This window comes from Anneissia japonica, unplaced genomic scaffold, assembly GCF_011630105.1.
Source record: "Anneissia japonica isolate Jap-2015-1 unplaced genomic scaffold, ASM1163010v1 scaffold199_len4679917_cov187, whole genome shotgun sequence".
Taxonomy (NCBI): Eukaryota; Metazoa; Echinodermata; class Crinoidea; order Comatulida; family Comatulidae; genus Anneissia; species Anneissia japonica.
In genome coordinates, this window is record NW_022686322.1 from 657,101 (window position 1) to 679,448 (window position 22,348).

Genomic DNA, 22,348 nt, shown 5'->3' on the forward strand with positions numbered 1-22,348 from the left:
AGCTCAGTGGTTGAGTGGTTAAGACACCAGGCTTTTTATCTGAAGGTTGTTGATTCAATCTCCACCCAAATGACATGCAAGATTTGTTTTCACAAGCATTTGAGAACCGACTAAGTATTCAGTATACTATAACACATCAGGTAGGGCAAGCATCGATTTATATTATTTCTTCTGGTGAAAAAATGTCATCGGCATTATAATACACTAATAAGTCACCAAATTTCTAAGCCCTTCCCATGGTATAGTACTGTAATTGTAAACACTAATATGGTGTAACCTGCTCACCTTTAGGGAGTATGAGTTCCAAGTCTATTAGCTCACACAGGAGGCAGTGTACATACCTCCAAGTGGATCTGTGTTTCAACATGAACTCTTCCAAGGCAATGTGTTTGTGATGGTAGCAAACTGTAACAAGATACAACAGACCTACTTTAATACATGAATAAATATCTGCTTCCTCAATAAAAATTATATATTATTTTATACAGTAAATCCTGAATTATTTAGTTACGGAAGTTGGTAAAGAACTTTTGACCTCTTTAATATCAGATACTAATACATATAAATAGGTTTCTTCTTCAAGGTTTCAGTTGTTGAAACCACCTGAAATGAAGTCCTTCCTGGATAAGTGTTCTGGGCCATAGGCTCAGTGTATGTTCAATGCTGTGTACTTAAGAACATCCTTTTAGTGGAGCAGGAGTTACCTGGTTACTATATTTGGTTCACCTTTAGCCCCTGTCAACGAGAGCATGTTTTGCCTACAGAGGCAGTAGCACAGAGTAGTGATATCATCTGATTATTTCATAGCTGCAAGGAAGATTTAGTAATTGTAGCATTTAACATTTATACATCATTTTATTTGGTCTGTTTTTAAATATCGCCACCAACGTCTCGAAACCTTTCACTGGGGACATCCAGTCTTGTTGTTCGCAGATTTTTTTTTTCAGACACATCTCCTTTTGGGTACTTCTACAACCAAAAAAAGGTTCTATGCACCCTTATTTTTTATTTTATTTTTTTTTAAATTTTGGCATTTTGTTTAGGATAGGCTAAATCACTACAAGAAGAAGATCGTTTACCGGTCACATATCAAGGCAATGAAGAGTCAGCCGAGGAAAAAACAAACTACAAAGCAATAACTCAATGTAACTGCACCAACAATGCTTCTGAAGATGATTCTTGCAAATCTGTCTTTTACACATCAAGTTATAATATGAGTTGTAGTGAGATAGAAGTATCAGATATAGAAAACAATTCAAATAATCACTCGAATGTTTTTAAAAATAACTGTACAATTTCTAATCTATCTGTTTGTAATAAGACAAACACTGATGAATCGTTTCATTTAAATATAAGCCTTCCTGATTTCAATACTTATGAGAATGAGAATTTAAATCAAACAACTTTCCATGAAAACGAGACTACAAATTTTACAAGAAATAATAGTGTAAATGCAACAGAAAATGACAAAATATCTACACCCACCAATGTAAATGACACTGGAACTAATATATTTAAAGTTCTTGATAAACAGGGTCTAGTTATAACACAATTAAATATCTGTAGTCTTACTCACATTTTTGATGAATTGCAAAATATTTTAAATAATAATCACATAGATATATGTGGACTTAGTGAAACTTTCTTGAATGGAAATATTGGTAACAACGATGTACATATTGACAACTATTATTTATATCGGAAGGATAGAAATGTTGATGGTTTTGAAAATGTTAGTCGTGGAGGTGTAGCACTGTATGTAAACCACAATTGTATTCATAAATTGCGAAATGACCTTTGTCCAAATGTACTAGAACTTATCACAATTGAAATTATGCCAGTCAAATGTAAGCCTTTTATTATTGTTTTATGGTACAGACGTCCTGGTTCATCAATTGATCAATTTAACCATATTAATAATATTCTACATTCTATTGAACTAGAAAGCAAAGACTACATATTAATGGGTGATTTAAATTGTGATTTACTTGCCACTGTACCTCATTGTTATTCTAATAAACTTAATGATATATGTGCTAGTTTTCATCTTCAGCAGATAATCAATGAACCTACTAGAATAACAGTAAATAGTTCTACTTTAATTGATGTTATGTATTGTTCTAATACTGATAAAATATCAGATAGCGGTGTAATTCATGTCGGTTTAAGTGACCACTCCATGACATATGCAATCTGGGGTAAAAAAAAACATAGTAATACAAAAATAGTTGATAAGCAGAGAAGCAATCAAAATCACAAGTACAAAATATCTCGAGATTACTCTAAATTAATAGAAGAAGATTTTCTCTGCGATTTAAACAATATAATCTGGGATGATGTTCTGTCAGCATGTGATGTAAATATAAGTGCCCATCTATTTGAAAAACACTTTAAAGAAATTATAGACAAACATGTTCCCGTAAAAAAACGAAGGGTTCGTAAAAAATGTGCACCTTGGTTAACAGATGATATAATACAATTAATGCAAAATGTTAAGGTCTTTGACCTTGCTTTCTGCATAAAATAGTGTTTGCATGACAGTACACTGCTATATATGTAGGTGTGTTTTAATGATAGTGTGCTCATCAAGAAGATTACCCTGGTAATACAGACTCGCTATTAATTGATACCAGTACAACTGCACCATTTCCTCCTTCAAATATTATTAGGAAAGTTGTGGCGGAAATAAAGTGTCAATTTTATCGCATTCTGCTTATTATTCAGAAATTAAATTGGAATTTAAAATGATATATTTAGAAAATTGTTCTTTCCTGCCTCGTAATTCCCATCTGTTGACCTGCCGTTGCATAAATATTCTCTATCTAATGAAGAATTATGGATGCCAATAGCTATCGGTTCACATCCTGTGTAATCCCCTATAACAATTCTGTTCATAGATGATGCAAATCTATATTGATATATCAATGTATGTATATGTATTTGTAGGAGCGGTTGGCGCACCGGTTGTGGCTTGGACTCCCAACCTTGAGGTCGGGGGTTCGAAACTCTGGTTGAGCAAATCGCTTGTGTCCTTGGGCAAGGCACTTTATCTACGGTTGCCTCTCTCCACCCAGGAGTACAAGTGGGTACCTGTTAGGTTCCAACTCAACCTGCGCTGATTACTAGCTGCAATTTATGGAATGATAATATAATTTCATTTTACTAATTTAATTTGGTGTTTCAATGTGTTCCATATGTGTTTGATCCAATGACCGGGATAGTAATGTGAAGCGCTTAGAGGCCTTGTAAAGGCATGAAGCGCTATATAAGAATGACATATTATTATTATTATTATTATTATATGTGTATTGAGTTTTTAACCAACATTATGTGCAACTGTAGATGTACATTATAGTGGGCCATATGTCAAAACCACCCAGGATTTGGAGCTCATCTTAAATTTTAACATGAATGAAGGCTAAATGCAGGCCTTGTTGACTCCTGAGAGTCATTTTAAGATATATCTTCAATGTTGTTCATGTTACAATATAGTTTTGACTAATACCTAATTTTCATTTTCAGATATAAGACCCAGCCTGTTGATGCCCATAAACAAGAGAAAGAGGTTGCAAAGAAGCCAGTAAAGAAACTATCACCATCATCACAGAGGTTTCAGACACAGCCTGTTACGCATGAGGAAATGGCTCAGGTGAAACAGCTGGTAGAACCCTCAAAATCCAGAGCTTCTATCACAGAAAGGTAGGCTAATAAATTATGAGTTTTACTTCAAATTTTCAGAAACGTTTATGTATTGTGTGTATCCTTCATCTCTATACAACAGAAAGTGCAATACTTTCATGTGCCAAGTACAGTATTGGTTTAGTGTATGAAAAAATCTTTTGGATGTAACTAATCATAAATGCGGTAAAATTTTTTTTTTTAAATTATTCATCTTCCGGTCTGTTCCCACTGCTATTTTGTTCATTAATTTTTAGTTGCTTTAGAAAACATTAAGCTCATAATAATTTTTTAATAATTGTATATTTTTGGCACATTTTGTGTACGGTAGATAGCATATAGTATTCCATAAGTCTTATATATCTGATGCATGTTCATAATCATGCCATTGACTATGTTCATTACAGACTACAGAATTTAAAGCAAAATGGAGAGGAAGGTTGGAAAACGCGATTAAAGAAATACGAAGACTCGCCGAAATCTACTACCCTCAAAGATCGGCTATCTGCACTGGAGAATAATGCATCTCTCACAACCAATGGAGATGTAAGTTGGTATTTGATTACTCCACTTTACTTAAGCATTTTTAAATATTGCAAATAGTTTTGAATGTCACTAATTTCTTTTTGATATGCTGTTGTACAATATTACTCGATTACCTGAGTGGTTACAGCAGGGGCGCCACAACGTACAGCCACAATAATGTTTGAACAGCATCATGCTCGCCTAATGGTGTTCTGGTGGGGTGTTACAAGTCTCAGATAAGGACTATAAACCGTAGGCCCAGTGAACACAATTTGCCTCATGTGCACTTTAAAGAACTAAGTACATCTTTCAAGATGAGTAGAGGGTTACCCCTGTGTATTGGTCCATTAAGCCCCTGTTGTGGACAGATGAGAAATAGCTGGTATCGGTTTTCCGGGTAGCTTAGACACGGAGAGACCCTTTAGGTTTGAAGCAAGTTATTGTACGAGCTGATCCACACCTTAAGTGTCAGACTTCGCTATATAAATCCAGCTACAATACATAGAGGAATGAGCTGTTAGACAATTAGTACTAAGTGTCCGCATTGTGTAGTAATGTGGACAGTTCTTTTCCACGCCACCTTTTTCCTCCCCAGTAGGGAACTGGATACCCATTTACACTCCTGGGTGGAGAGAGACAATTGTAGCTAAAGTACCTTGTCCAAGAACACAAGCGTAATGCACTGTGAAGGTTCGAACCTCCGACCTCGAGGTTGAGAGACAGAGACGCAACCGCGGCGCCAACTGCTCCCACATTACATTACACATTATTTATCTTGGATCTTTTCCTTTCATGAAATTACGGAATAGGCGGGACAGAAGTTGGGTATTGCGGAGAGGCTTCAGGCACTTCAACAATCCGGTGAGCACAGCTGGAAGTCAAGAGTTCAAAAGAAGGACATTGATCAGTTCACCGTGCAGGGCAAGTTAGAAAAGGCGGGAAAATCTTCAGATTCCTCCTCCGAAAAGCTGTCTGTTGTTAATCTAAATAGAAAGAGACCTGGATCATTCAGGAGTAAGTTATTATATTTTGTTTACATTTGTTATTTTATGATTTTAAAAAATTATATTCGGTCATATATATACACATTATAACACATAATACCAAGATCTTTATATGTATTGGATTGGATTTGTTTGGTGTAAAATACACCAAGGATAAATCCACAAAAATGTCCAAAAACTTACATCCAGTGTGGTTGTCCTGGTAGTGAATTAGGCAGTATAGCAGGAGACAATCCCCAATTCTCTTTCAAAGAGTGTACTTCGTGTTTTTCAATGCACGTACGATTAACAGCGTAATTGTCTCATCCGAAAGACATTGCACTATTAAAGCTAGCATTTCAGCTCTCTAGCTGAAATGAAAACAAAGGAGTGGGATGAGATTGAATCTGCAGAATACTTCCAGGTACCCATTTATAACTAGTAGCTAGCAAGACATTGAGGGTGTTTTTTTTGACATGCAATACAATTGTCACTCTTTCTATTACTTTACTCTTGCTTGTTACTTCTCCTCTATTGACCACTCTTCTCTTTGGTCGATACATGGACCTTATAAGACATTATTATTATTGTTATAACATATTATTAATTTTCAGCTATTAGCCAAAAGAAAGAAAAAAGTGAAGAAAAGGAAAATGAAACTAAGAAAAACCAGATAAATGGAAATATAAAAGTAATACCAACAAAATGTAAGTAATTTATTCATAGTTACTTTATTTAATTTATTTGGCTTTTTGAAAATCCTCATGGGATTTTTTTTCTCATCTGTTCATTTTTTTTCTATCTACATATATTATCACTGTCTGCGTGTACATAAATAATGCAACAAGCTGTACCAGTCTATTTTTAAACAGTAATTAAAACAACAGTAGCACTATTGAGATTAGTTGAAATATTTATTATCATTTCATGTATACAATCCACTTCACTTCAGGTGAATGATAATTACTTGTACACATATACATAGACTATTATATAAATTTATTTCAATCATTGAGAATATTCTCTTAATTATAAACCATGATGTGCTTATGATTATAAATCATTATAATTTCAGCCAAATTTGTCCAAAGTAGTTCTTCCACAACGACAACCGCCACCGAATCATCGGAATCCGAGCCAGAGGTGCGCCTCATAAAGAAAAAGATTGCCGTCCTCGTTCCAGCTGACGAAAAGTTTGAGGAGTTCTTTCAGAGCAGTTCCAAAACCATCTCATCAACTTCAAAGACAACAAGAATCGAGAAGGTTACAAGTGTCTCGCAAGAAATGACTGTCTCAGATTTTGATTTATTAACAAAAAAGAGTGGACCAAGGTACCGTGTGTGATCTATATACTTACGTCATAGCATTTCAGTGACCTAATTTAATTCTTTCATCCCTGTAGAAAGTGGAAACATCCAGTACTACCTCAGTCCCTCTGCCACTCAATGACTGCTAAATTTTGTTGCATCTGACACCACATGGCTGCAGCTATGAATTTAAACTATTTGTGGAAATGGGAAACTGTTAAAACATTAATTTTCATTCAGACACCTTATACAGAATTGATAAAATTCTCTTGTATGTGAAATTAATTCTCTAACTAGAAATTAACCTTTTTGCCCACCAAAGGACTAGACAGGTGAGGGCACACATTTAATCTAAGTGTTGAATATTCTTAATAAGGGCATTTGCATGTGTAAGATATATTAATTATTCAATTCAATTATAAAATGCAAAAGTCATTAATTTATTCTTTATTGCAACAAAAATAATTTATACACAAGCTTGAATGGATCACAGGAGCATTGGATCTCTCTATGTTCACGGTTGTTGACCTGGTCAATATAGCATTTTAAGTTGAAAGAATAATAGCTTTGTACTATTAAATTTTTAATTGTCGGCCAATATTTGTTTCATTAATTAAATTGGATCATCTTCTTTCTTAATAGATTTCTAAGAATTAAATGTCTGCTTTTGTTATGTAATTTGTTATTATACAAGTTTGTACGTATTTGCAAGTGCTTATGTATCCGTTAGGTCTTAGTTTAATAGCAGTAATGGAACTATACCAACAGAATGTTAATCTTGGTATACAAGAGGGACTAATTAGCATATGTAAAGCTCTCTCAGGAGGCCATAATAGTGGTTGCCCTGTATCATGTGATATTTTCACATATGTAGAGTTAAATTTTCTGCATAAGATGAAATGTCAATGTGAACATGTTGCTACAGAGCAAGCTTGGTATTCTGATGATCTTACCTGGAGTAATGTAATAATAATGTAACAAAATAATTGATTATTCAAGTTTATACAAATTTGAATTCAGTATTGTCTTGCTGTCTTGAATATATACTGATTGTCAAATAATTACTTCAAAGTTGTGAAGAATAAACTATATATTAGATAAAATGTTATCACTGGGACCATCCTAAAGATATATAAACTTAAAAGTTAAAAAAATTGATTGATATAAATTTGTATACTGTATTTAAATATGTTATTCACCTTCAACTGAAAATTAGAATAAGAAAAAAATTCTCAGCAGACATTTGAAAAATACCATTCCTCAAGTAATTGCATACACTCTACCTTTAGTGAGCAAATAAAAGGATTTTCATATAAAAAAATAATAAAATAAAATAATTAAAAAAATAATAATAAAGATAATATTTTTTATCTATAATTCTTTGAAACCTGATAACTTATATTATTTTCAATGAACAGTTAATTTCATATAATATTTTAAGTTGTTTCTTTGGTGGCAGTGTAAATTTAAACAATTATTCTTGTTAATTACAGATTAGATTCTTTAGTATCAACTCATAAAAGAACAATACGTCCTCAACGGAGGGCTAGGGGTTCTTTGAATCCAGTAAAAGCATTACAGAAGCGGGAAAATGTTCAATCTGAGTACACAGAAGAGAGGAAAGAAGTGGTACAAGTTCAAACTAAAACGCAATCACAGAAAAGTAGTAAGTACTTAATATTTATCATGAAAACATTCTTTTTTTGTTTTACTTGTTAATATTATTCAGATTTAAGAATGTAAGATCCAAAAATTACTTCATCATTATTATCGTCAGAATCTTCATCATCATCTTTATTTTCATCCACATCCTCGTCATCATCACTATTTTCATCATTATCAACATCTTTGCCGTCGATATCATATTAAAGAAAGGGAAAATGAAATTCAAACAATATACCTTTTAAGAGATACAACATTAAACTAATATAACAGTACATTTAACTATCCAACACATGTAATTACTTGTAAAGCTTCTATATTAAATTCAGGTGATTTAAAAATTTGGTGGGATAAAAAGTTTTTTTTTTTTTTTTGCAGTTGGTGGTAAACAAACAGATTTCACTGGGTATTCTTTAGCATATTTCACAAGTCGTATGGACTTAAAGAGGGTGAGCCTACGCAAAACAGGGGATGTCCGAGCTGTAGAGGGTTTAATGCTTCCGTATAAGGATCTCATGCTGATGCAGATTAAAGGTATGGAAATATATGGGACCTCAGTTATGTTGTGGTTGTTATAATTATAAGGTTACAGAATCACTGGTTATGTAACAATAACAAATTGGGGGGTTGTGAGGAGATAGAGGCAAGTAGTAATGCACAAGGGGATCACATGAGCCAAAGATTAATGTAAGTTTGTTAAGATTTTGAATTTGTTTCTCGTTGTAACAGATCAGCGTCAGAAAATAGACGACGCTTTAGGCATAAACATCAAAACTAAATTTTAAAAGGCTTGGTAATGTAAACAACAGAAAATGGCCAATGGCTTTTGTTGAAAGGAAAACCAGATCCTGCATTAGGCCATAAGTAGACTAAATCGGTTTATCCAACAGGATAGGAAATTTGTATTGCAAATCAAATGGGAACACGCTGATTGACAAATAACACAATATGAAATGCTTTTTAAAGACTTGTCCAGACTATCAAATTGTATTTGATAAAACCATGTGACATACCTAAATATGGTCATGATGACATCACATCATAACCATATATAGGCACATCATGACTATATATGGGCATACTGGAGTTTCTTGTCAAAGAAAATTTGATAGTGTGGACACAGACTAACAAATGACCTTTCTCGTCCATTTGTTTAGGGAGGAAATCGGTGCAAGCACGACTTGTTGAACCAATTGCAAAATCACTCAACAGTGGAGATTGTTTTGTACTTGTTACGTCAAAGCAGATCTTTTGTTGGCAGGGAGAATATGCAAACATTCTTGAAAAATCAAAGGTATTTCATAATTAATATCTCTTTTTTGGTTTGCCTTTCATTTTAAGGTATTTTTGTGATTATATTAAAGCATGATGTTTGTAAAAAAAATCAGTGCTTGATCTATCTTTAAATTCATTAGAGCATCTATACATGGTCCTAATATAAGGCTCTTTAAAAGTACAAAATCACTCCTAATTCATGTTAAACAGTAATCAACGAGGCAATTAAAAAGTACAAATTCATAAACATACATTTATTTTAAATAATTAACTTTAAACATAATCTTGTTCCATTAAAATTGGAATTAACTTGCCCAATGAAAGTTCTAGCAATCAATCTTTAGATTATTTTATGGAGTATGCATGCATTAGCTTTATGATTGCAAACTCTTGTACCTTGGGATGTATAGTTCAAATGTATAGTATTTGGATTTGTTGTATGGAGAAATAATGGCAACTATCATGTTATTTTCCTTTTTATTTGTTTAACTATATGTTAGTTATTATTATCCAGAATATTTAGAGAAGGTTACCTTAAAATGTGATGATAACTATTACAATTTATTAAAGTATTATTTTTGGTAATTGCTCTAATAGGCTGCAGACTTTGCCCAGTACACTCTGACCAAGAAGGACTTGGGCTGCAAGGCTACTGAAGTACATGTAATACAAGAAAACAAGACCAAATTTGGAAGACCAGTTCGGGAGTTTTTTAAGCTTTTAGGTGGCGAGGATTCTTATGACGGTCAGTTGTTGTTATATCATTATTATTTTTGTTTTATTTTTTCAATATTATTGTTATTGTTGTAATATTTTATCCTGTATCACGGTTTTTCTATGCGAATAGTTTTGAGCAATTAAAAGATTTGACTCATAATATAGCCTTTGACAATGAGCACTTAGCACCAAGCCATAGCTTAACTACAAATGATGTGTATAATCTAAGGCCAAGCAATCACTGCATCAAATGGTATGCGCACATGCAAATCTTTTTCAACGATTCGATCGGACTGCTGCTGGTGCTCGGCAGTGTCTTGTCATCAAGTGCTCAGACAGAGCTTAATATTTGAAATTTCATTTTCCGTTTTTAGATGTCAGAGGTGCTGAGGAAGATGAAATACAGGAGATATACATCAACGAGACCAATATGATCTATAGACTCAAAAACGAGCAACTACAACCATATAAAGACTATTGGGAACAGATTCCAAAGTATGAGATGTTTAACAGTAATGAGGTGAGTAAAATATGTATTTTCATGTGAAAGTCCCTCGCGTTCATCTAACGTTCCTCATGTTCATCTGGAAGTTCTTTTGTTCTTCTAAAAGTTCCACATATTCTACTGAAAAAAAAATGAAAGAGCTGTTAAAAATGTGATCATCTTGAACTGTGATATCACAATCTTAAACAAAACAGTACTGGCTATGAATGAATATCTTTGGTAAGTCACAAATATTTTTCTCCACCAGATTCTTGTTTTTGACTTTGGAGCTGAACTTTATCTATGGCAAGGAAGGTGTACGTCAGCTGAGGATCGTAAGCTAGGCTTAAAACTCAGCCAGTTGCTATGGGAACAAGGGTACGACTACTCAGATTATGACATCAATCCAATATTTCCGTCCGATCCAGAAAAGTCCAAGAAGGGGAAAAGCAGACCAGACTGGGCACTGTTTGCAAAGGTATTAAACATCTATTTTTTATAGTTCTTTAAATAATTTATGAAATTCTTGTTGTGTTCTACAACATTACCTCATGTTAATGAAGAAATTTATCCCATCGTGCAAGCATGGACTGTTGATGGTCTGAAAATATTAATTTGCTGATAAATAACAAGTTTTTGTGATTACGATTCCCATATTGTGGTCCAAACCATGAAGTGTCTCCCCATGACCCCACCAGGAGTTTTGCTATAAGATCTTAAGCTAGGGCCCCTTGGGTCGACCCTCCTGTAAGACCCTCTGTCTGAACCCATCATTGGTGCAACCTCCTCTTTATAGTTTCTAGTATTGCAGCATTAATTCCAATATATTCATGATTCAAAACAGACAAATCTAATGAATATTTAAATAGGTTAATGAGAATTCATGTTTGATCTTTTATTTCAGATGAATGAAAGAATGGAGACGATTTTGTTCCAGTGTAAGTTTGATGATTGGCCAAATGATTCTCGACTTATTAGGGTCAAGAGTCAAGATGGTTCACAGAAGGTAACGATTAATTTGTACTGTAGGTTGTAATAATGATAATAGGGACAACAGTGGTGTGATGACCGCAAAATTGAAAATGATACTCGAAATATTAACAGAAAACCACATTCACAATATTTTTAATTTTCTTGTGTATGATATTCAATTATATTTTTATGCTTTTTGAATTTTGAAAAATTGTTTATTTTTAAATACATTTTCATTATTTCCACATTCACAGAAGGAACCAATGCCTGAACTAGTAGCTTGGGATGCTAAGAAGATGGTAGCGCCCTCACGTGATAAAGGCTACCTCATTTTAGAGGGTACAAACTTGGGGAGAGGAACTGGTAAAAACTGAATTTGTTTTATTTAGGAATTCAGTGAAAAAAATGTGTTACCTGCTTAGATAAACTTTAGTGATAAATGCTTTGCATGTTGTTTTTATGATTTTGTGTACTGGCATGAAATAAATTTGATCAATGCAGGCCTACTGCCTGTTAGGATAAAAGCACTGAATTTCTAACACCACCACATAGGACTACAAAATTTTTGAAATAACATTTAAATTAATCACTATTTTACATTGTGTCATTGTATTTTATTGTTTAATATTAATATGTCCAGTAGTTTAGAGGTGCTCTGATGTTTTGTTGATAGTAAACTACGTAGGAGCTATTTTAATACAAAACTAATTTTGTGTGATTATTTTTTCTTGTTGTGTAAACTTAAAGGTACAGCCAGTTTGGAAACACCTAAACCAGATATTGAAGGTAATTTCTAAAATCAAAATATATAATACGGACACTGTAATTAGAAGAAAATTTATTAACAAGTAGGAGTGTTTTATTTCTACTGTTGACCTGTCTGCATCAGGGACTATCTTTTTAATATACATCACAATCTAATGCCTTTGATATCACATGATGCACCCTATCAAAAAATGGAATGATCTAGTATTTTAAATTGATAGTTTGATATGTATGAAAGTAGTAGGAAGTTACTGTTCATAACCTCATCCTATGTACCCTATCATTAAAATGGGATAGTCCAAGAACAATACATTGCTAGCATCACAGTGCCATGTGTCACCCATTTGTTACTAGGTAACACTATTAAGTGTGCCTCCACAGATAAAGCCCAGATTCACATCAAATTACTCCTGCTCCTACCATTACCCTTTCTACTGATATATTTTTATAACTTAATTTTATAACATATTATCTGTAATCTTACCTTGTAAACCTAAATTTGCACTTAAACCTTTTGACTTACTTATCAGGTGTAGTCTATTTTAAATATGCAATAGTACATGATACTCTCTATTTGGATTTTAATGTTTTGTATTCTGAAAGTGCATTTGTTTTATGCAAGAAAAATAATGTTTATTCATATTCATATTAAACATGGGTTTTATTTCTATTTTCAAAGGTTACGTAGACAAGTTCCAGTCTCGTGGACACGTAGTAGTAACAATTTCTGTCGCAACGTGGCATATCATGGAATTTGAAAGAAGCATCATGCCAAAAGAATGCTTTGGACAGTTGCACGAGGGCGACACATATGTTGTACGTTGGCAGTACAGGATTGAGGGCACAGGTATGTTTAAAGTTGACTGCGAATTGATTATATCTGAGTCTCATTCGAAGATGGTAGCATATTTCATCATTTATGATGATACGTAATTTAATGTAGAATTTTTGTTTTAGGGGTGTTTTTTATAAAAAAAATTTTAATGATTTGTTTTGTTTGTTTACTCCAGGAATGCGTGATCTGAAGGGCAACGTCTCAACAAGAGGCATCGGACACGGCAAAGAGAAGTGTGCATATTTTTTCTGGCAAGGGTCGCGTAGTACCATCAATGAACAAGGTGCATCGGCGCTTATGACCGTCGAACTTGATGACGAGCGAGGCCCCCAGGTCAGGGTCATACAGGGTAAAGAACACAGTGCTTTTCTCAACCTTTTTGAGGGCTCTTTGATCGTTCACATGGGTAAACGAGAAGAGGAAGACACCAACACTCAGGGTAAGGAAACCAATTGAATTTATCTATTGATAAGAACAGTGGACCTTTCAACTATTCTTCCCCCCTTGGATATTGTTTCTAAGGTTCATCAAAACAACAGCATAAACGTGCGTAGGCACGTGCATATTCCTGACTGACTTGTTTTGATTGGTCAGTTTTTCAATTTGATTGACACTCTAAAAAGATCCATTTTGAATAATAATTATTTTAGATAATGATATTGATAATGATAATGTCAACAACAAAAAAAACTGAAATGGAATGTGCGCTATATAAATGAATAACCTTTAACCATTTAACCTTTTAATTCATACGTTAAGTGTTATTGTTACTGGTACTGGTAGTTGTAGCCGTCTGATTACAGACATTCAGCAGTCATTGACATATGTTGGCGTTAGTAGACTGCATATCATGGAAAGAGACCTGTTAAGTAAAATAATAATACTTAAATGTAGATTAAATAAAAGATAAAGACACTTAAAATATATATAGTCTACATATATAAGTAAATGTAAACCTTTGAATATAATTTTTATATTGTAATTTTTCAGTACTGATTTGATTTAAATATACCTATTTGTCATTATGATATTAATATGTTCTTATACACAGGATCCTACCGGTTATACATGGCACGTGCCGAAGAAGAAAATGAGGGTTATCTGTTAGAGTTGCCATGCATTGCTCATTCACTACGATCAAGATCTTCTTTCGTGCTTCTAAATCTTGAGAAAGTTGAGAAGAAAGAGGTTGAGATCTATGTATGGCATGGCATCAAATCATCAGAGGCATCTCAAAAGGTGGCTAGAAGATGTGCAAATAAAATGAAAGAAAAGTAAGTAAAGTTTTTATATATTAGTTTCATGAATACGGAAAATTCTTCCTCTAAATCATAGTAATAATGTGTGGAAGTGTCTGGCATAGTTGTAAGATTTTGGTCTTCAATCAAAAGACTCAGATGTTCGAGTCGAGACTGGTCAAATGAATCAAGCAGTTTTATTTTATTATTTATTTTTATTTATTTATTTATGCACACATTAACACATGTACCAAGGATTGTCAATTGCGAATATATCATTGTTCTACTTGTAGTGACAATCACTTTCACAAGACAAACATACAGTAGGCACAAGATGCTTTACAAAAACTAAATCTCAGTATGAGGTTTAGGGAGTGGAGTTGTTTGGTCATGAGAAAAAAATCATGCAACACTGACATGAATTGAACCCAGGACCCTGGGATTGGAGGGCAAGCTTCTTAACCACCAAACTTTTCAACTCAACTCCGTTTTCTGTATTAGCTCTGACCATTTTAAGTGTGTGCTTGATATTCTAGTGGGACTGCTATTACACTCAGAGCTCTTAAGCCTCATTTACACTATACACGATTACGACACGACAATGACACGATACTGATGCGCGCAGTGTTGAAGAATACAAACTATGCGATGATATGTCATCGTGTCTAGTGTAAATGTGGCTTTAGGAATGAAACAAATTCATAGTGTAGCATAGTATTTGTTCCATATTTTAACCAGTGATTGAGGCAATAATGTGAAATGCATAGAGGTATTTGCATCATGCGCTCTGTGTAATAATGCGATGTGTGGTTGGAAAACGAATCAGAGACTAACAAGAGAAGAATGACCTAACTTAACAAGCTGATGACTCATGTGGGGGTGTGTGTGTGTGATAAATACCACTTGATTGTCAAATCTATCTGGACTTGCATATATATAGGGCGTGCTATACACTTTGAAGCAATGATCAGAATAAAGACTTTATATCATTATGCTATTTAAGACAGATGTAATATTATTTTAATTAATCGTCTTTCCCATTGTTTACTTGGTTTAGTATGCCTTTAGAAGCTGGTCTGAACCAAGAGTGCACAGCAACTATCCACGAGATGGAAGAGGGCAAAGAACATAAAACATTCAACAAGATATTTAAAATGGAAAGGAAATCATATGATAGTGCAATAGGAGGTATGTCATTTTTTTTTTAGTACCAGTGTGTTGTAGCAATTTTAGTTGTAGCAGCACAGTATGATTAAACATAATAAGTATGACTTGTTGCAATACAGTGTTAGTAGTACATTGTTGGTGTAGCATGGTATTGTTGCTGTTGGTGTGCATAGTGGCGATTGTGATTGTTGTGGTAGCAGCACTGTGTTTGTTGTGGTAGAAGCAGTGTTGTAGCAGCAGGGTGGTTGTCATTGTAGCAGCAGGGTGGTTGTCATTGTAGCAGCAGTGTCGTTGTCGTAGCAGCAGGGTGGTTGTCATTGTAGCAGCAGTGTTGTTGTCGTACCTGCAGGGTGGTTGTCATTGTAGCAGTAGTCTACTTCTGTTAGTGTGTTGAGTTTGTTTTGGGAAAGTCATAGCATTTATTTTCCGCAGTACTTAGTAACAATATTACTTATTTTCACATACAGTGTGCTTTATTAGGAAAACCATCGTGGGATATTCTATTGTAAATAAATATACTCTTGTCTACTTTTCCTCAGATCCAATGGAATTTGATTTCACTCCTCGTTTATTTCATTTAACGAGTACGTCAGGAATATTTAAAGCACACGAGATTCTAAACCCTGCTCGATCCAATGAGCACGCTTGTCCCTTTCCTGTCCTCCAATCAGATCTGTACAGCGTATCCCAACCAGGTAAGTGAGATTGACAATCAATTCCTTTTCAAAACTAGCTAAGCATTATTATTATTATTATTATTATTATTATCTACATTCACATTTTTGGTTCCTGTACATATTTTATGCAGTAGAAACCATGTTAGATATCTATGCTGTATGTATGTGTGTGATTGAGTTCGTAATTTATGCCAAGTGTGTAAATCTAAGCAAACATTAATTAACAAAGCACATATTTGGATCTGCTTTTTTTGACACATGAGGCTTGCCATCCCAAAATTAGCATCAGTGACCAAAAAATTAAAATTGACTTTTTAATATATTCTTATTCTCCATATTGTAAAGCTTTAAAATGATGGGTTACGTAGTGGAATTAACGTATTATTGCCAAAGTTTGAATAAAAGTATTACAGCTTCTCTGTACTAAAAGTATACAATACTTCCACATTCTTATACTAATTACTCAGTTAAACATTTGGCGACAGTACGCTGGTTGTTGGATGGCATGGCTCATATAGTTAGTACTGGATATGCCAATGGTCACTCTTTTTGCCATTTTTTTTTTTTTTTTTTTTTTTTTGCTAGCATTAGTGAAACGCTTATTTAAAATGTGTTTATTTAATTTTTTGTATTGGGATTTTTAACATCTATTTTTAGCACAATTTTTACTGGATAATCATTACGAAGTCTACCTCTGGCAAGGATGGTGGCCTCAAGACACGGAGGAGGATGGCATCGTGAAAACAGGATCTGCCAAAATGAGATGGGATACCGATAGGAAATGTGCCATGGAAACAGTCATGGAATACTGCAAAGGTAGAGAAGCAAGATTATCAATACTGCCCTCTAGAGCATAAATAATAAATTTGTATAAAATGACTTAAACTTAAGACATTGAAAGAAATTTGTTTTGGAAGTGTTCGTCGTTTACAAAAGATGGTGAAAATATAAATGATATTTGAATAAATTGTAATAATATTAAATTTTACTTATAATAGTGCATTATTATGCTTATTATTGGTATTTTTATTATCATATTTAATCATTTCTGTTAAGTTACAGCATTGATCAATGTATCTTGAAAAGATATGTTATTGTTATCTATTTTTTATTCACAGAGAAAAGACCAAAAAATCCTCCAAGAGCCTTCCTAATCCATGCTGGATTGGAACCGTTGACTTTCACCAACTTATTTCCGTACTGGGAGCATAAATCAGAAGTTGAAGAAATTAACAAAGAGGTAATAAACCACTATTCTTATAATATTATATATTGCAAGTTACTGTTAAGCCTGGCAGATTCAATGTTGGACAAATTCATCCTCGCTCTTGGTTAGAGCTTGATACTGTGTGTTGCCTGATGAGTCCATTTCCTCTCCATCTGATCACTTGCTGCTGTCATGCAATTTCTGTCATCACAACTTGTGCCCAGATATAGGGAACATAGTACACTCTTCACACAAGGGATGTCTTCTGGTGTCTTGCCTAATTCACCACCGTGTTTTGTCCAGCACTGCAGCTGTTGAAGGTCCCCATGGGCTTAGCCTGATTTTCAACTTACTAAACTACAACCAAGGATTTATTTTACTTTCTTTACTTACTTTAAAAAATCTTTTTTTTTCCCCTCTGATATGTTTACAGGAAGGACGATCTGGAGACAAGGCAGTGCTGGTAAAAGATATTCTGGAAAAACTAAATAAAACAAGGTACACGCTTGCTGAACTCAAAGAGCGCCCTCTACCAGAAGGTGTTGATCCACTCAAGTTGGAAGTTTATTTGTCAGATGAGGAGTTTGAGGTAAGTAGGAGTGGATTTTTTAAATTTTTCCCATGTTTGGGCATGATTATGTCATATCACAGCTATATATGGCCATATCATCCCATATATGGTCAAATCACAGGTATTCGTTACATAGTGTGGATAAATTTTAATAAACACCTTTGTTGAGGGAGAAGTGGTTGGGCTGATTTCATTTTGTCACCAAATGATGCATTTAGTTATACAACATTTGTAATTTATATTCTTTCTTCCGTAGGAAATATTAAAAATGCCAAAAGATGAGTTTGCTCAATTACCCGCCTGGAAACAAAAGAATTTAAAGAAGAATGTAGGCTTGTTCTGATTCTAGAAGACACAGAGGCAATAAATATAAATGTATTGCAGCATCAAATGGCGGTATCAACATCAGATGATGGTATTGTCACCAAATAGTGCTATCAACAGGCGGTATTATCAATGAACTGTGATTTAACAGCAATGATGAAGATGCCTATTAGATTGCAAAGCAAACAACTGCTGCGAAGGATGTCAGGTCCATTGTGAGGATCAAATAATTGACTGTAAATGGCCTATGAATTGTAAAGAACTTTTGTAAAGATTTGAGGATTATATGGAGTGTTTTAAAGTTGAAGATTGTTTTGAAATGTGTGCTAAATTTATTCAATGAAGGGAATGCTTAAAAGCAATTCTTGCCAGAGATGAATAAGCTGTTGGATTTCAGTTGAAATAAAATTGATGCTCAAACTTAATTGTAGTAGATTAAAGATGGAGGTTTAAAACGAGATGCTATCAGTTCTGTTTTAACCTTGAAAATCTACAACAAAAATATTTCAGATGTGAAAATATTTTAGACTGTTTGCATTTACATCATTTTATTGTTTACAAAGCAATATATTTTGCTATATTTTTAATAACACCAATTATTTTAGTTTGGTATAGAGTTATATGAAGATAATTTGAATTTAAATGCATTTATTTTAACTGGACACATTAGAAAATATGAAAAGATTCATTTATAAAGCATTTGTAATGGATGCCATAAGCTGGTCTTATTGGTGTGCACTGCAGTGGTTATTGCAGACGTCACTCCAGAGTTCATTGCAGAGGTCACTGCAAGATCATGCGTATGGAAAGAAGGAATGTCAGATGTACGCGGATTATGTCTACTTAAGAGAAAGATTACTTACAAGTATTTAAATATGGTGGTGAAATGCAATAGTTTCAAAAGAGTCCTGAATTATTTTTGCACTTAACTAAGGGGCATAGAATTTATCACTTGGCTGAGTTGCCTTTAGGTCATTTTCACTTGGCATTGTGGCTTTGTGTTGTATAAAATCAGGAGTAATCTTAAGTGTTCTTAGTAATAGCTCAAGTGTTGTAGGAGCAAAGAGATTTCAACATTCGTGCCTTTCTTCACTTTTAATGAATTAATGCAATTTTTCTGAATGTAATTTTGCGTAATGTTTGTTTTAAGTTCAGATGAAATTAGCGTTTTGAATAGTTACTATGAATCTTAATTATTAAATGGATATGAGTATTTCAATTTCTGATTTGATGAAACATCTGTACCTAACACCTAACATTATATTGTCAGCCAATAAAAATATAGATTTTCTTTTTACCTTTCTAATGAATTATAGCCGGCTGATGGTTTTAATTCAGTTGAGATGTCTCCTCATAAACCAAGTTGTCAGCACCAGTTAATGTGGAATCCATGTTTAATTATATGCATCAATTTGATTTGCATGTGTATTTATTAAAATATATTCTGAAGTGGTTAATAAAAGGGATGTTTATACAATTTAGTTGCTATAGTTATAGAAGAAAATCAAAACCACATTTTTATACATTCAAATTGCAAAAGGTTGATGTTACGTTCTCTTCCGGAACTTCCTGAAATGAAGTGGGCATAAAACTATTGCATTCATCAATAAGATCTCTACCAAAGAAACTATATAAACAGCTTGCAAATTTTATTATTTACATATAATTTGCATTGCAAATTACTTTGGAAATATGCAAGTGAGTTTGTTAACATTGTCAGCTTGTAATATCCTTTGTTATTTTGACTTGGATATATTTGCTTATTTTTAATTCTGGTGTTGTTTAATGTTTCTCAATATTCACATAAGCATTTCATTCCTTGTCTTTGGGAAAGTCTTCCAGCTATTGTTTGCAATTTGTTTTGTATGGAATACAATCCAAAAAATTAGGATTTTGGTGCTCATTAGAATTTATGAGATTGCAAATGATATATTCTTATGCTTTTAGGAAGAGATATTGTATATATATCACATTTTTATTGTATTTTTTCATAGTTTTCTCGGTGAAAGCAGAGTGTTTTTCATATTCCATTCAAGTTTTACCACGTTAAAAAAAATTGTTTTCCGCTTGGATAAATTTTGAAAGTGTATGTTGAGATGATGTTTTCTGGTGTTAGTTACACAATCGTGTCGTCGTTTCTTGTTGGTAATAGTTCTCTTTATATACTTCAGCATCTTAACACAACAGTGCAATTATTTTTGTTAACATTAAGTATGAGATGACGAGTAGTTACTACCATTTAAAACAGCGTTGGGTATTATTGAACTGTGTACAAATATTATACATAATTGTAGACGTACTTGCCTGAATTTTTGAATGAAATAGCTTCTTAGATGATGACGGTGTTGATGATGAAAGGAAGGTAATGATGTCATTTTGATGTCATTTAGTCACTGCATAATTTTGTTTAACCTTTTATAGTTATAGAGATTTTAAAGGGAACAAATAATGATTACACAAACAGTAATTGCCAAGCCATACTAATACAATGTTCTATAATTTTGATATTGATAATTATTATTATTGCTATTACCTGTAATTTAGTGTATATTTCAATAAATAATATTTTTCTGCTATGAAAGTATAATTTTCAGTTATCTGTATAGTAATGTGTTTATAGTATTATAGTAGTAATTCAATAACGTATACTTTTAGATGTATAAAAACATATACTTGTTAGTCAAACTATATTTAGCAAAGAGTGTAGCATTTGTATTCTGCAAATCAGTACTTCTTGATAATGACTAACTTGCGTTATTTAAATAAAGCTTGTATAATGAAAAGTTTGTTATTCATATTTTTTGCATTAGTGGTGCCAATATTTTGTTTGTACACAGTGCGAGAGGTACATTACAAAGCTCTGTACAAATTCCATTATCGAACAACAAAAGCTAATAGCATACATAACTACAGTAAATTGTTCATCTCAAGAACTCATAGGTCAAGTTCACACGATCGGTTGGCGCTAACTGCTACCAGGATCTGGATACGCTAAAGGTTAGCGAGCGCTATCAGTTAGCAAGTTCAGCACATTTCTATCATTAACCAATCACATGTACGCGTCATCATTTTCCAGTTTTTTATTGGCCAGTGATTCGATCATCATCTTCATGGTTTCTGCATCGGGGATTTTCTTGTATGAATGCGTCGGTGAGCGCGCATGTTTGTTATCTGGATCTTGCTAACCGTTAGCTGCCGTGTGTGAACATAGCTACAAACACAATAATCACTTTAAAAAGTGCTTAAAGAAATTCCAAACACTTATAAGTGTTTGAATTTCTTTAAGCACTTTAGGATGTTGAGAAAAGAGAAAATTATAAATGCTAGTGGCAGTCTCGATGATGTGCCCATGATGGATACAACAGAAAAGAGAGAAAGAAAAAGATGATGATGATGATGAAGGAAAATCAAAATGATATCAAAAGCACTGCAATTCTTTTGCTCATCCTGATTTTATTTTTCAATGGACTATACCACACCCCCACCCATGGCTCCTACCCAGAATTTTTTCTAGCACCTCCTCATTAGCTTAGCATAATGAACACATACTAGACATTTTTAGGTATTGATATCCCTTGCAGTGGCGAATTTAAAAGGGACGGGGGCCTTATTAGCTGTACAGTATTTTTGTACTGTATTAACAGAAAATTACCATGTTAAATAGTAAAACTCAATCAAATACAACCTGAAGTTAAGAAGTTAATGAAGGTACCAGAGCTTTAAGAGGGATTCTCCCCCCCCCCACACTTTTTTTTGCACACCACCAGGTGCTCTGTCACACGACCTTCGCTCTGCTCCCGCATTCAACCACCTCTTCTCGCTGGATCCGCCCCTAAAGAATGCGAGGTTAAGGGCTGGCCATGAAATTTTTTTCAAGAATTTCATCTGGTTTCATAAAATGTTTAAATGAATTGCCCATAAAAAGTGTTATCAATTCGAAATCATATCAATAGTTGAAATA

The 22,348-nt window shown here is 33.6% G+C and overlaps 1 protein-coding gene across 3 annotated transcripts in view; it reads left to right on the plus strand.

The window, feature by feature from the left end:
* LOC117114881 (supervillin-like) overlaps nt 1–21,170 on the plus strand; it is a 144,082-nt gene extending 122,912 nt beyond the window's left edge. For all 3 annotated transcript variants that reach the window (XM_033258507.1, XM_033258517.1, XM_033258510.1), the window contains 23 exons: nt 3,523–3,699; nt 4,086–4,224; nt 5,013–5,217; nt 5,801–5,893; nt 6,262–6,517; nt 7,987–8,159; nt 8,534–8,689; nt 9,313–9,449; nt 10,028–10,175; nt 10,522–10,667; nt 10,900–11,109; nt 11,536–11,637; nt 11,858–11,966; nt 12,351–12,389; nt 13,048–13,215; nt 13,379–13,642; nt 14,255–14,477; nt 15,499–15,629; nt 16,148–16,303; nt 16,943–17,101; nt 17,404–17,525; nt 17,926–18,081; nt 18,320–21,170. In XM_033258507.1, the coding sequence (XP_033114398.1) occupies nt 3,523–3,699; nt 4,086–4,224; nt 5,013–5,217; nt 5,801–5,893; nt 6,262–6,517; nt 7,987–8,159; nt 8,534–8,689; nt 9,313–9,449; nt 10,028–10,175; nt 10,522–10,667; nt 10,900–11,109; nt 11,536–11,637; nt 11,858–11,966; nt 12,351–12,389; nt 13,048–13,215; nt 13,379–13,642; nt 14,255–14,477; nt 15,499–15,629; nt 16,148–16,303; nt 16,943–17,101; nt 17,404–17,525; nt 17,926–18,081; nt 18,320–18,406 (3,556 nt within the window). In that variant the 3' untranslated portion in view covers nt 18,407–21,170. The remainder of the gene's footprint in view (nt 1–3,522; nt 3,700–4,085; nt 4,225–5,012; nt 5,218–5,800; nt 5,894–6,261; nt 6,518–7,986; nt 8,160–8,533; nt 8,690–9,312; nt 9,450–10,027; nt 10,176–10,521; nt 10,668–10,899; nt 11,110–11,535; nt 11,638–11,857; nt 11,967–12,350; nt 12,390–13,047; nt 13,216–13,378; nt 13,643–14,254; nt 14,478–15,498; nt 15,630–16,147; nt 16,304–16,942; nt 17,102–17,403; nt 17,526–17,925; nt 18,082–18,319) is intronic.
* Nucleotides 21,171–22,348: the final 1,178 nt, after the last annotated feature.